Here is a 15,275-nt window from a genome sequence, read left to right on the forward strand (position 1 = left end):
TCTCTGATTCACAGGATGACGACTGGCATCCGGATACCGGTGCAACAGTCCATGTGACTGATACTCCAGGTAATCTAACGAATGTTGTTTCCTATCATGGTTCAAATGGTGTTATGGTCGGGAATGGTACTTCTCTCCCAATTACTCATATTGGGGATGGTATTTTTGGTGATGAATCCTGTCAAATACCACTTCGAGATGTCTTGGTTGTTCCACAGATAAAGAAGCGTCTTTTATCAGTCTCCAAACTAACCAGTGACTTCCCATGCTACTTTGAATTTGACTCTTCTGGTTTTTCTATTAAGGACACACGAACGAACAGGGTTCTCTTGACGGGCACAACTAATCATGGGCTCTACACGACCACGGATCCACAGCTTGCTGTTTTCTTCTCACAGAGGAATAAATCTGCTGATTCACTCACGTGGCATCGTCAGCTTGGTCATACCAACAATCGAGTGCTGCAGCAGTTGAAGCAGAAGAACTTGATTTCATTGAATAAGGTGTCTGGGTCGTTATGTACGAGTTGTCAACTCAGTAAAAGCTCTAAATTACCCTTTTCTTTGTCTGATAGACGGTCTAAGTCTCCACTCGAGAAAGTTCATTGTGATCTTTGGGGTCCGAGTCCTGTTTCGTCTGTCCAGAAGTATCGCTACTATGTGATTCTTATCGATGACTTTACTCGATATAGTTGGCTATATCCTCTAAAGACGAAGTCGGATTTCTTTGGTGTATTTGTTTCTTTCCAAAAATTGGTAGAAAATCAGTTTGATAAAAAAATTAAGATCTTTCAATCTGATGGTGGTGGAGAGTTTATTGGTCGGGATTTTGAGTTACACCTAGCCAACAGTGGTATTCATCATCAAATGTCGTGTCCTGGTACCTCATAACAGAATGGGGTTGCTGAACGTTGTCATCGCCATATTGTGGAGCTTGGTCTAGCTATTTTGTTTGTAGCATCTATGCCGCTCCGTTATTGGGTAGAAGCCTTTACAACGGTGAATTTCCTAATCAATCGATTGCCATCTTCTATGCTGGGTGATCGGAGTCCTTATCTTACTCTTTATGGAACTCAACCAGATTATTCCATACTTCGGGTGTTCGGTTCTCGATGCTATCTGAATCTTCGAAGTTACATGGTGAACAAGCTTGACAAGCGCTCTCTTCCATGCATATTTCTTGGTTATAGTGATAAACACAAGGGATATCGTTGTCTTCATCGACCTACGGGACGCATCTATATATCTCGCCATGTTATTTTCGATGAAACTTGTTTTCCATTTTCTGATATGTCTCAGGAGGCAGCTCAAGCAGAGAATGAAATTGTCAAATGGTTGGACTTGTCTTCCTCTACTGGTGCTCAATCCCGGGAGCATCCTTTAGCCTCTACAACTGCAAAACAATGTATATCACCAGCTGAGGCTCATACTCGAGCTCGATTATTTGCTAGTCCTTTAGAAACCCCTCATTTTGGTCGCGATCCTCCACTTGACCCACTTTCTCCAGGCTCAGGTGAAGCTCTTTGCCCTCTGTCACCCTCATCTGTTGTTGTCTCACACTCAAATGCAGGGTCACATATAGAGAGCTCTACTGCTCTTTTCTACTTCTCCTGCTATGGGGTCTTTTTCAGAGAGCTCCACTGCTCTTCTTGCTATGGTTGGCTTAGCACCTCAGGCTTCAATGCACCCCATGGTGACTCGGTCACAAGCTGCTACTATTGGTGCTACATCTTTAGCTTCCAAGCATTCCATGGTGACTCGATCTCAAGTAGGGGTTATTAAACCAAACCCGAAGTATGCTAACATTGTTGTCTCTTCTCTTCCTCTTGAACCCCGCACTGTAAAGTCTGCCTTGAAGCATCCGGGATGGAAGAGTGCTATGCTTGAGGAGCTGGATGCTTTACATCGCAATAAAACGTGGGATCTTGTTCCACGTCGACCTATGATGAATGTAGTTGGTTGTAAGTGGGTCTTCAAGACTAAGATAAATGCTGATGGGACTCTAGATCGACTTAAGGCCCGTCTTGTTGCTAAGGGATTTCACTAGGAAGAGGGTGTCGACTGCTTTGAAACCTTCAGCCCGGTTGTTAAACCCGGCACAATACGCATTGTTCTTAGTGTGGCTGTTGTTCGAGACTGGCCTATTCGCCAACTTGACGTCAAGAACGCTTTCCTCCATGGGTCTCTTGATGTTCCCGTCTACATGGACTAGCCCCCTGGCTTTCGGGACTCTTCACGGCCAGATTTTGTTTGTCATCTTCACAAGGCGCTATATGGTCTTAAACAAGTTCCCCGGGCTTGGTTTGCAAAGTTCAGTGAGTTCCTATATGAGTATGGTTTCACTTGCAGCTCCCTTCTCTCTTTGTTTATCATCATCAGGGCCACACTATTCTACTACTTCTCTATGTCGATGATATCGTGCTTACCGGTGATTCATCCTGTTTATTGGACTCTCTCATTCGCAGTCTGAGTCATGCGTTCTCTATGAAAGATCTCGGCCCTCTTCATTATTTTTTGGGGATTCAAGTGACTCGATCTTCCGCTGGTCTTCATTTGTCCCAACGCAAGTATGCCACAGATCTTCTTGTTCGCACTTCTATGGAATATTGCCGGCCGATTGCTACACCCTTGGCTTCTAAGCCTCCTACAGTTAAGGATGGTGACAAGCCTTATAGTGATGTTTCTACATTCCGAAGTGTTGTTGGAGCTCTCCAATATCTCACTTTAACGCGTCCCGATCTTTCCTTTGCTGTTAATTCCGTCTGCTAGCACATGCATGCTCCCACTTTGACAAATTTTCAGCAAGTTAAGAGAATTTTGAGATACATCAAGGGCACTCTCGATGTTGGACTTCAGTTTCATTCCAATAGTTCTTTGGACCTTTTTGCGTTTGCTGACGCGGACTGGGCAAGTTGTAAACTTACTCGTCGCTCAACAACGGGTTATTGTACGTTCCTTGGAGCTAATTGTATTTCATGGAGTGCTAAGAAACAACCTACCGTAGCTCGCTCGACCGCTGAAGCTGAATATCGCGCTCTCGCTTTTGCCGCAGCTGAGCTCACCCGGGTTTCCTTCATTCTTCGAGATATTGGCATTTCACAATCTCAGCCGTCTTTGCTCTTTTCAGACAATATCTCTGCTTTGCACCTAACTGCCAATCCAGTTTTCCATGCTCGAACTAAGCATGTTGAAATTGACTATCATTTCATTCGGGAGAAGGTCGCCCTAGGCAACATCATTACCCGTTATGTTCCCTCTTCATTGCAGCTTGCTGGCATCTTCACGAAGTCACTGTCTCGAGATTCTTTTCAGTCGTTTCGGTCCAAACTCGGGCTTTGGTCCTTACCGACGCCCAGTTTGCGAGGGAGTATTAACGGATTCAGTTCAGATATTTCTCCTTCAACTGATTCAGTTGTTGTACCAGAGAAATCCTCAGACCATGTAAATAGGATAGTCAGTTAGTATAATATCTTTCTCTCTTATCCTCTAATTACTTGTATATATACTGATGTACAACACTCATAGTGATTAATGTGAAAATCATTCCATCAAACTCTCTCTCTCAATCTTTCATTGTAAACCCAATCTCAATTATGTCGAAAGATAAGAATTTTCAAAATTCCTTCCCACTTTTCATCCCGACCACCAATCCTTACTTGCATATATGTTAGTAGAGAAAGAAAAGAATATTTACTTCAACGACTATATCATATTATCCTTGCATATAAACTTTTTAGATATGTGCTGATTCCGTCATTGTCAAAAGCTGTTAAAGAAGGAATTATACTTGCTGCTGAGAGAGGATGGAGGTCAGTAATTGTTGAAAGTGATACGGGAGGGTGTCCTTTGAATTGGGTGTATGAACCCCATTTTCTTTGCTTGTTCTGTTAGATAGTGATGTTCATAGAAATGACTTCACTCTGAAGTGAACAATGGCTGTAGTATTCATGATACAGGATGAAATCAATTAAAAGGAGTATGTTGTTTGGCAAACAAAAAAAAAAGTAATTCGGAATATTTTAAAAAAAGATTAAATTTGCTCCTCAATCTTTTACTCTTTTTTTAAAAATTATTTTAGTCATAAATCTACCTTTTTTTAAGATTAATTTTAATTCTCAATCTTCTAATATTATTTCACGTTGATCCTACTATTTTAATTAAAAATGATTTTATGTAGTTCACCCAAAAAAAAAATTATATGAGACATTTTATTTAAATACAAATTAATTTTCAAAATATCAAATTTACTAAAATAAAAAGGAAATTCAAAAATCTGAAGGAGTAGGAGCTGGAGGGAGACTTGTTGGCGGCCATCCCTCCCCTCCGAAGTTGCTGGTGGACACATAAGGCTAGAAAAACATGTAGTTATATCTACTGTAATACTTAATAAATGCTAGAGTGTAAATATATCGAATTTAGCTCGTGTAATCATGTGATGATCGGAAATAGATGAGTCAAGTTGGGTTTGTGAGGTAAGTTGTAAAGAGGAGTCAGGTGGGTGCACTCGTTGTGGTCAAGAGGAGAAGAGGATGAAGGGGACACAGAGGGGATGCTAGCAATTATTTGGGTTGCATTGGGCAGATTAGAGGAATTGAAGTGACCAGGGATGATGAGTTGGGTGCACGATTAGTGGACGGCCCATCTTTTTTTTTTTTTCGCTGAATAAAAGGTTAGGTCGGGTTATTAGCCCGCTGTGGCTACCCCGACTAAAAGAATCTAACCGCCACATAATATTTCTTTCGTCATAGCTCGCTAAGACTTTAGCCCAACTTGGTCATCGCAGTCCCATCAACACACTAGTGAATTAAGTCCAAGGCTCACTGGATCAAGCATTATGGGCCGGCCACCGCCATCCCATAATACACATATATAGTGGTGAGTTCTACGTCCTCAGTGAGATTCAAACTCGTGATGTTCAAGTGAAACACTCGATGGTTAATCACTAAATCACTGTGTTAGTGGTTAGTGGACGGCCCATCATGTATGAAGGGTGAATTAGGTCAGTGGATGACTGCAATCCGAAAAACAATCTGACAAAACCGAACACGTCGACTGACATAGACTCCATTTGTGATTTCTGGTCTAACACACCGGTATCCTTATTTATTTGACGGATAACTTAGAAAAAACACGAGTGCTGTTTTCGCAATTCCAGTTCTGATGCTTCCTATGGATTGCTGGTCCATGAGCGTCCCGTACTAACCTTGTCTTGTTCGGTTCATTGTCATGTTGGGATTGCTATGACCGAACCGACTCTCTGGATCCCTAGGAAATAATAATATGTGCCATGAGCGCTCTGAGCTGATACTTTTCCCATATGCCTCAGGGCCCTTTACTGTCTGATCCCTTCGAAGGATCACTTCAGACAAATCGATCGTGGTGGGTCCGCCTCACTAACCACACCGTTTTCTTATAGGAGAAAAAGTTATGATGCCTACAATCATCATGTGCAGTATAGTCTTGGTATATGTGTCATCAAGACGATATTCAGCTTTTGTGCCTTCCATTACCAAAAGCATGGACGGCAAAGGTACTGTTCCAGATTGTGAATGATCTTAGATGATCGATTAAATCCAACTTCAAGCAAAATTCTTCGTCTTTCTAGCATACTTGCCTCCTGCACTTGGTCATATGGGCTCGGCCGGCAAAGGTTGAGCTGGTTGGGTACGAATGGGGAGGATTATGATCTAGCAAGTTGCTCAACAGACCAAAAGATGTAGTGCTGGTTGATGGATGTCTTTTGCATAAGTACTCCTCATGTTACATAGTCCAACTAATGTTGAATTAACTCAGAATTCCCCCGAAAAGGTGGAAATATCAGGTAAGTTCTAGATGAAATTACCTAAACCAAAATTATTATAAACATAAAAAGACAGAGAAAAAGGCAACGTCTGAATCTGAAAGGCAGCAGAGGAATAAAATAAGGACTTTCCAAAAGAAAAAAGAGAGCAAAGGAATAATATTATACTCGGAATTTTCTTTTTAGCCTGCGAAATGGACCATGCACATTTTGGATTTGGGTTTTAGTAAATTTTGTACCTGCTCAATCTCCAATATTGACCAGCTGTCTGGGAAACGGAAAAAAACCCCACTTTTTAATTTATTCGTTGCGTCTAAGATTTACGATAAGCTCGTGAAGAAAATAAGCATAATTTAAGAACGATAGGGGAATGGATCGCTTGCTTGTCCCATAAAAATATCTTAAATACTTTTACCTCTACCGCAAGGTAGTACAATTATCGGAATATTTTAACGCATGTTCCTTCCGTGAATATTCACTTATTCTATTGGCTAGCTTCTCGAAGATCATGGAAAAGCTGCTATCTTGTATAGCAGCCATGAGATGTCGCACGAAAGACTCGAACTATTTCCTTGCGCTCGAGTTAGTGATCTGTATCCTTGGAGGAGGAGAAACTATTATCTAACTATAAAGAAACGTTTTCCGCAACGTTGATAAATTGAATATTTAGACAGGAAAATTTAGGAGTGTGCACATGATATACTCAGAATTGATCGGAACCTACCCGTTATGATAGGATCTAGGTAGCTCGTATTAAAAATAAGATATGGTCTGAATATTAAAATATGAAACCGGCAAAAATCGATTTCGATTCTAATTCTCACATATAGGTACCAAGAAACCGAATCAGAATGGATATCTGGATCCGAATAATAATTCCTTCCATTATATATATATATAATTATATTCATATATTTCTATATTTAAAAAATATAGTGACTAATTTAAGAAAATTTAAATCTACGTCACATTCTGTTTGGCGTGATTATTAATTATAAATAAAATATTTTCGATTTATTTAACTTAACAAGAAAATTTATAAATTTCAATAGAGTACCTAAAATCAGTAATATAATATATATTTCGGATAGATTCTAATTCTATGACTCAATAAGGTAAGATTCAATTTTAAAATCTAGAAATATGTCGCTTATATTATCCTTTAAAAAAATGGGGTACCTCGACAAGCACCCTGGGAAAAACGTGACTCAACTAAATTTATTATTTCCTTTCCTTCGATGGCCAATAAATGTCATGGGATGGGACGTCTTAATATATTGACAAGTGGAGGAAGTATAACAATTTACAACAAAGGAAAAGGCGGGGTTTACTGAAGAACCAATTGGCTTTTGGTCTCCGCAACGTCAACTTCTCCTTATCAATATTATATGCAAGCGTACAGATAAGACCAAACCTTATACAATGCATCTCTCTCTCTCTCTCTCTCTCTCTCTCTCGATGTTATATATATATATATATATATATATCTATATAAGCATATACATTTGTATCCATTCAGTAATTCAACGAGAGAGAGACACATCTCATCAGAGAAAATATAAGGAAAGGGATATTGATCAAGCAGCAATCGATGAGTTACTACGATAGCCAGTACCCGCACAAGCAGCCGCCTCCCGTCGTCGGAGTTCCTCCTCCTCAAGGTATATTATTTATGGTGGTTGGCTAGTCAAGAACTGATTGTTTTGTTACCTTGTCTTATTTTTCCAGCTAGATTTTCATGTCTTGGGATTTGGATGTTGGATTCGGCGCAGGATACTACCCGACCAAGAATGACGCCGTATATCCGCCACCACCTCCAGGCTACCCGCCACCCTACGCCAATCCCCCGTCGTATGCTCCCCCGAGTGCCCAGCCCACTGCTCAGCGGCCAGAGCAGCAGAGCATCGGCTGCTTTGAAGCTTGGTAATTACCTATCTCTCTCTCTCTCCCCCCTTCTCTCTCTCAAATTAATGAATTGTTAACTTAGCAATGATATAACACGGAACTACTGAAACTATTAGAAAGTAGTTCAGAAGTGATGACCCTTAGTGACGGTCAAAATGTTCCGGTTTGAACCAACGTAGATTGGTTCAAACGGTTCGACGCTTGTTTTGCTTAAAGAAGGTCTCTGGTTCGAGTTCTTGTGAATGCAGAAAATTCACACTGAGAGAGTTTTACTCATTGGGCCGATCTGGCATAACTGAATTAGTGAGGGTCCAATTGAACTTCTAGATATCATGGCTCACACAAAAAAAAAAGAAGTTCTGGTTTGGTTCTTCTACTAGAAGACCATCGATCAAGAGTGAGTTGATCGAGAAATCCAATAACCAACCGTTTTTACATTTTAGTTCTTTTGGTTTTTTTCATGATCATAAGCCGTTTCATTAGAGCTAGGAAAAAAATAACAGAAGTTAGTATTTCAATTAAGTACCTTAATGCTAATTGATGACAACTTACGTATTATCAATTATGTCTTGGTCGTTCTTACCAGTTTGGCCACTCTTTGCTGCTGTTGCCTCCTCGATGCAATTGTATGATAGATGGTTTGTGTCGCCATTGCTCAACCCCATGAAGTATATGCACTTTTCGGAAGGATACTACAAAAGAGAAGAGAGGCGTAGAGCGATCTCTTGATCCCTTGTTGATTTATTCTTTATCATATATTCCTGGATTTGATGATTCGATCAGTTGTTATGTATTATTAACTTACAAGCTAGAAAATCTTGTTTATAAGTCGTTAGTCTCGTTTCCAGCAAGTATTGCTCGCCACCGAGAGGATACTGAGCATTCCGTAAGATATATTTGTTGTTGTAGCGTAGGAGCGTTCCTCAAGAAGAGATCGAATGGTGTTTATGCCATTGTTTTATTGAAGATTTGATTTTACGAAGAACTTTCTTTCTTTTCCCTTTTTGCTGAATCAATGCAATTGGAATTTCTCGAGGGATGCCGAGGTTTATAAATCTGGCCAACATGATATAATACAATACAATGTGAAATATCTCTAACAATATTCGATGCAAATTTTCAAATTTATAGTGGATCAGCATCTCAATTGATCATGACTTCTTTCACAGAATTAATAAGTTTTTAAAAATACGTCCAATTTTATGGGCCTATGCGCATATATATATATATATATATATAATGACACCGTACGTAACTAAAGTTGCTTAAAAGTGTATATATATATATAGAACTTATTGACTCTTTTTTTTCTTTTTCCCGGTGGAGAGAAACTTATTGACTTTTTGGTTTTTCTTGGAATCTCTTAGCCGGCTCTCTTTCCTCTCTGTCTCAGTAGGAAATAAAAGCGGAGCTCAGGTGCGTTAGAAAATGGGATTTCGTGTACGCCTCAATGTCCATGGGTCCCCATCAATCATTCCATCATATCCTTACGACCAAAAGCAAGCCTATAATGAATCCTATCCAAACGTACGTTGTATTATATGTATACAGAAAGTAACAGAACAAACTCTGTTTGGTTGGGCAAGCGGTTGGTTTTCCGTCTGCTTCGGTCCAGCCCAACATACCCACCCTATATGACGTCGGTCCAGTCCAACAAGGTCCCAACGACATCGTCGAAGCAGCTTCGCGGTTCGTCTCCGAACGGGCAGAGCAGAACAGTTGTATGGCGCATATACATACAGAGTGTGCGTTTTGTAAGTATAGGTCGGTAAAAGGAAGGAAGAACCTTCGACCGCCATACGTTCTGGAAATCTCTGGCAGCATCCGAGCCTGAGCTCTCCCCCCCCCCTCCGGTTTCTCTCTGAACTTCCCAACTTCACTGTCCCATCATAAACCCTAACGTATCCTTCCCCGACCGACCCGGAAACTCCCTCTGCACTCGGAGCTGAACCGTCCTCTGTCCCCGTTTCCTCGCGATCATGGCCACCGCGGCGCTGCTCCGCTCGCTGCGACGTCGTGACGTCGCCTCCGCCTCCTTCTCTGCTGCTCACGGCAAGTTCATCCCTGAAATAAATTATGTGTACTAATTGGTTTGGACGTGGCAAACGTTAGGACGAATTGGTCCTTCTGTTTGAAAATATGAGAGGTACCTGACGGAACCATCCTGTAGAAGCCGTTAATGTGCACCGTTGGTCCTTCCTGATGTTTGTAGGCTTCCTCCCGCCCAAATTGCCCCAAATTGCTCCTTCCTTCAAAATTCGATCGAATAATCCTAATTGAGAGTGTCGCCCGTGATTTTTAGGGAGGAGAAGGGGAATAACCCCGAGAGGATCCGGGCGTCCAGCGGCTGCAGCTGCGGCTATTGCTGTTGATTCGCGTTGCACATGGCTTCCAGATCAGTATTGATTGTTGTTTCTGCTGTCTTTGGTTGTTCATTTGGGGTAATTATTGTTCATCACGATGCATAGCTACTGCTCGACAATATGCTCGACAAGTGCTCGACAAAATGCAAGTGCTCAGCTGATTCTGATTTCCCTCAACTTCCGTCCTTGCCCTCACCTCAATTCAGTCACCCTCAGCTCACCATCGACAGATCACCCCATTCATGCCCATTTGGCTTCCGAAAAAATAAAACCAAAGCTACTCCAGTCAGTGAAGAACCCTATTTTCGCTTGTAATTGCGATATCAGTTTGCCACTCTCGTTCATTTCGTGTCAGTTTGCCAGTCTCGTTCATTTTCACCCCGTTTTGTTTGCGATGGAGTGAATGTGACGGAAGTGTTAGGGGCTGTATATGGAGAGGTTATGATGATTCAAAAGTCAAGACACATCTAAAACTTGTTTTTATTCCTTTGCTTGATTGAATTATGCCTGGAAGTGAGTATCTACCGAGCATGGATCAGTTAACAGGCAGATCCAATGGTTGAAGAGGGGGGATCAAAATTAATTTTGTTTTATTTTTAATATAATTCTAGATCGCTAATCAACTAAATAATGAAGAGGAGATCTCATCAACGGTCAACCATCATCCAATTGATGGAAAGACTAGCTTTTCCAGAATCAGCAAATAAAATATCACGTTATTAAATAAATTTGATACATCTTTCTTTTTCTTTTTTCAGGAGAAAGGATTTCTTGAATTCTTTATATATATTATCTGAAAAATTATTTGGGGCACGGTAACATTTTAGTTATTCGCTTGAGATATTATAAAATAATTATCAAATATTGAAAATTGATTCCCATTCTCTAGGCAATGAATGAAACAGAAATAAATGAAATCGAACTCCGATTCTTTATTAAATAAAACAAATGGAAAAAGTTTTCATTTCATTCCCAATTTTATCCTATTTCACCTCATTTTGATTCCGCTCCCTTTCCACTTCCATGCCTCAAACCAAACATGTAATTTTCTTGTAGATGCCAGTTCCACGTTATTCTTGGAGAGGATGGCATTTGTGGGCTGGGCTAGAGGCCCAAAGTGAAAGAGAGCTTGGAGCGGGCTTGGAGGCCTCGATTACCATAAATCTCTCAAATTTTGACTTAATTATCGGAGAGAAAAACTGAGAACGTATATCAGTGTCTTCCATTCACAGCAATTTTGAATGAATGTTTTGGGTACAAGGATACTATTTCCTAAAATGATAATTACGGAGAAATTTTTGGTAATGTTGCTTTGTTCTAATTAATTAACTAGACATGGGAAGTGATTACTAAGTGGTTTATGATCACTTATATGAGGTATCCCGTGCACTCCAAATTAACCGATCGAATTGGCAATGTTTCCACTTCTTTCCCAGTTGAATTCATACCCTGTCTGCTATCACGTTGCCTGGTAAAATGCACTCCGACAAATCAAAGTCTCACCATCTTTCATGTACAAAGATGGAATAAACAGACAAATTTCTCTTACCGACCGCCGTAGAAATCCAACGAGGAGGAAGAAGCTGTAGCACCAGATTGTGAACTAAACTGTGACGATGAGAACGTTTGGTTGCTAATGCTGGTTGTCGATGAACGCCGGTGTTGGTCTCCTTCAGGATTCTCCAGTGCAGGAAAGTATGTCGCTAATCCTGCAGGACCTTCTGCCGGGAGGACGGGCAGCGGACTATTGAATTCCAGCACGTGCAACGCTTGCTTTGCAGAAGGCCGGCGCCTAGCGTCTGTTAAAGTGCAGGACAAGCCGATGATTAACAGTCTCTCTATCTCTGGCTCGTTGAAATCACTGCCCAGCCTTGGGTCTGCGGCCTTTAGGATCTCCCCCTTTTCCTGAAGCTTCCACACCCACCCGACCAAAACTACTTGATCCTCGGGCAGGCTCGAGTCCACTGGTCTCCTCCCGCAGGCTATTTCCAGGCATACCACTCCAAAGCTGTATATATCCGATTCCTTGGTGGCCCTGAATGTCTGGGCACATTCCGGGGCCATGTACCCCATTGTCCCTGCCAGAACTGTGGTCTGGGCCCCTTTTGCGTGATCTACCAATCTTGCTAGCCCGAAATCCCCAAGCTTTGTATTGTAGTCAGAATCGAGCATAATGTTGCTCGACTTTATGTCCCTGTGGACCACGCACTGCTCCCACTCCTCGTGCAGGTATAGCAGCGCCGAGGCCAAACCTTGTGCAATCTTGTACCGGATATTCCCGGGGAGGAAGCTTCTTCCCTTGAACAGATGGAAATCCAAGCTCCCGTTCGGCATGAACTCATAAACAAGAAGTAGCTCCTTCCTCTCGTGGCACCATCCGATGAGCTGCACCAGATTCCGGTGCCTGAGACGGCTAATGATCTTTATCTCCGAAGCATACTCCTTAACCCCCTGCTTGGATTTGCTGGATATCCTCTTCACTGCAACATACAAACTTGTACTTTGCAAGAATCCTTTATAAACTCCGCCAAACCCGCCCTCACCCAGCTTCTCCTCAGCCTTGAAGTTGCTCGTCGCATTGGCCAATTCAGAGTACAAAAACTTCTTGGGCCCCGATGATTCCATCTGTAATTCACCACTCATGTACTGAAGGATCTCATCCTCTTCTGCTTCATCCCCATTTCTCTTCCGGCACCAACAAAACCAGACTAATCCCATTAACGCAGTCACCAAGATTAACCCGCCGATGCTCAGGCCCACTGCGAGGCCTACTTTACTGCCCCGCTGTGACGATGGCGGCGTCACTGTCCTGTTAATTTCTAAATTCGAACTAAAGTTCCATGCCGTAACAATATGAGCAGCGGAAGCGTTTCCAGTTGATCCAGAGAACCCGAAAATGACTTGCTCGGGTAGCCAAAGCCTCAAGTCAAACACATGGCTGAGATACTGAAGGACTCGTGTGGCATTTCGATAACCAGTGAATACGACACTCAAGTTTTTTGACACAGAATCATAATTAATCCATGCTTCGTTCGTCTTCCCGCCAGTTACATTACTCAGCCAAGAGATATTTGTCACTGACACCACGGAATCAATGTCTATCCCAGCATGTGTACCCGGAGGGTCCCAATGATTTTTGTAAACGTCGAACTCCACCGCGACAAATGGATTACTGCTCGAGTTCTGGAACAGCTCCCTACTGGTGAGGCCCAGAGTGCCACCTTTCAATTGGAAGACAATAAATTCATTTCAACGGAAGATTACTATGGAAAACATGAAAGAGCACGCCGAGTGGCAATTACTTCATGGCTTACGTATGTCTTCTCCAGCATTTCTGACAAATCGAAAATTAGTCTTTCAAGTGCAGAAAATCCATGTTAGGAGGCTTTACCTTGATGGACCGACCCGGTTCGATTGGATTAAGCGGGGCCTAATTGGTCTTCCGAATACCGAAGTTTACACCAAAAAAAAAAAATTTATCTTCTAAGTGTTTCAACTATATCCCGATGCCATAGAACTTCTTTCTCTGAAAATGAATCTTTCGGGAGTAAATTATGAGAAGTAGAGGCTAAAGCAAATGCTTTTCATCATAACGCACCTTTGGTTAGATTATCGGGGATCCTGGAACCGACCGGGGCAAGGAAGAAGGCAAGGCCGTCTCCAAAGGCAGTGCGGTTATTAGAGTCAATTATGAAGGAGAAGTACGTCTCGAAGTCGGTGAGGTTTCCGGTGGACTTGTCCCAGAGCTGCATAGGCTTGGAACTGGTGGCCCGCCCAATATTGGCCCTGTTGTTCGCAGTGAGCTGGATGGCTCCTTCACCATTGACGTAGGCCCTCTCATAGGTGATGTTCGGGTCGGCGCTATTAAAGACCGTGTAGTTGAAGGACAGAGCTTCCGAGATCGGGGCAGCGGCCACAGAGAAGAGGAAGAAGAGAGTGAGCATCATCGAGAATTGCGGGGGACGGTGAGAAGGGACAGAGATGGATTGAGTGTAATGTTTTGCTGTATATACATGAGATCGAGAGAGAGAGAGAGGGATACATTGTATGAGGTTTGGTCCTATCTGTCCGTTTGCAGATAATATTAATAAGAACAAGTTGCCGTCGCGGAGACCAAAAGCCAGCCTTTTCCTTTGTCGTTATACTTCCTCCACTTGTCAATATATTATGCCATCCCATCCCGTGACATTTATTGGCAATTGATGGAAAGGAAATAATAAATTTAGTTTAGTCACGTTTTTCCAGTCAAAATGTTCAATTTATCAAGGTTGAGGAAAACGTTTATTTTTAGTTGGATAATAGCAAGGGTTCCCCCTCCTCCAAGGACGCCGATCACTAACTCGGGCGCAAGGAAGTAGTTCGAGTCTTTCGTGCATCATCTCATGGTTGCTATATAAGATAGCGGCTTTCCCATGATCCTCGAGAAGTTAGAATAAGTGAATATTCACGGAAGGAACATGCATTAAAATATTTCGATAATTGTACTACCTTGCGGTAGACTTGTTCCGTTTGATTTTACAATTAGATTTTAAAATTTAATTATAACTTTAATTATATTCACTACACAACAAAAATTAACGTTTAAAAGTTAAAAATGTGAATCCATACATAAATTCACATACAATTCTATTATACTCAATTCAATTTTTAATATTAAATTCTCTCAATTATTCATTATTTTTTCATTTATTTTTTTTATCATAATTCAACAATACAATCATTACAATCCAGTTATAATTAAAACTCAACTCAACTCTAAAATCAAAAATACTGTACGCAACTAATAAATTAAAAAGTGGGGTTCTTCCGTTTCCCATACAGCTGGTCAATATTGGAGATTGAACAAAAAGGGACAAAATTTACTAAAACCCAAATCCAAAATGTGTCTGGTCCATTTCGCAGGCTCAAAAGGAAACTATGAGTATAATATTATTCCTTTGTTCTTTTTTTTTTTTCTTTTGGAAAGTCTTTATTTTATTCCTCGGCTGCCTTTCAAATTCAGACGATACCTTTTTCTCTGTCGTTTCATGTTTATAATAATTTTTGTTTAGGTAATTTCATCTAGACCTTACCTAATATTTCTATTGAGAGATATTCCCGATATGTTTACTTTCTTCTAGATATATCAAGCTATTGTAATCTTTCAGTTTAGATCTTCCAGTTTAGGATTGAGATAGTTTCTTTCTTCCTTTCGTCAGTGTATCAACC

The 15,275-nt window shown here is 41.3% G+C and overlaps 2 protein-coding genes and 1 long non-coding RNA gene across 3 annotated transcripts; 2 read left to right on the forward strand and 1 right to left on the reverse strand.

Moving 5' to 3' along the window:
• The first annotated feature begins 7,292 nt into the window (after positions 1-7,292).
• On the forward strand, positions 7,293-8,703 carry LOC116202400 (cysteine-rich and transmembrane domain-containing protein WIH2-like). Its single transcript, XM_031533946.1, has 3 exons — positions 7,293-7,460; positions 7,572-7,722; positions 8,291-8,703. Exons 1-3 carry the CDS (start codon positions 7,391-7,393, stop codon positions 8,334-8,336), a joined length of 267 nt encoding a protein of 88 aa, XP_031389806.1. The 5' UTR covers positions 7,293-7,390; the 3' UTR covers positions 8,337-8,703.
• A 451-nt stretch (positions 8,704-9,154) lies between these two features.
• LOC116202402 lies at positions 9,155-10,591 on the forward strand. Its single transcript, XR_004156069.1, has 2 exons — positions 9,155-9,912; positions 10,007-10,591. It is a non-coding gene; the product is annotated as an uncharacterized LOC116202402 (long non-coding RNA).
• A 676-nt stretch (positions 10,592-11,267) lies between these two features.
• On the reverse strand, positions 11,268-14,127 carry LOC116202399 (L-type lectin-domain containing receptor kinase IX.1-like). Its single transcript, XM_031533945.1, has 2 exons — positions 13,666-14,127; positions 11,268-13,288 (listed from the first exon to the last, which is right to left on the reverse strand). The coding sequence occupies exons 1-2, from the start codon at positions 14,012-14,014 to the stop codon at positions 11,613-11,615; spliced, it is 2,025 nt and encodes a 674-aa protein (XP_031389805.1). The 5' UTR covers positions 14,015-14,127; the 3' UTR covers positions 11,268-11,612.
• Between the last annotated feature and the right edge of the window lie 1,148 nt (positions 14,128-15,275).

This window comes from Punica granatum, chromosome 4 (genome assembly GCF_007655135.1).
Source record: "Punica granatum isolate Tunisia-2019 chromosome 4, ASM765513v2, whole genome shotgun sequence".
In the NCBI taxonomy this organism is placed as follows: Eukaryota; Viridiplantae; Streptophyta; class Magnoliopsida; order Myrtales; family Lythraceae; genus Punica; species Punica granatum.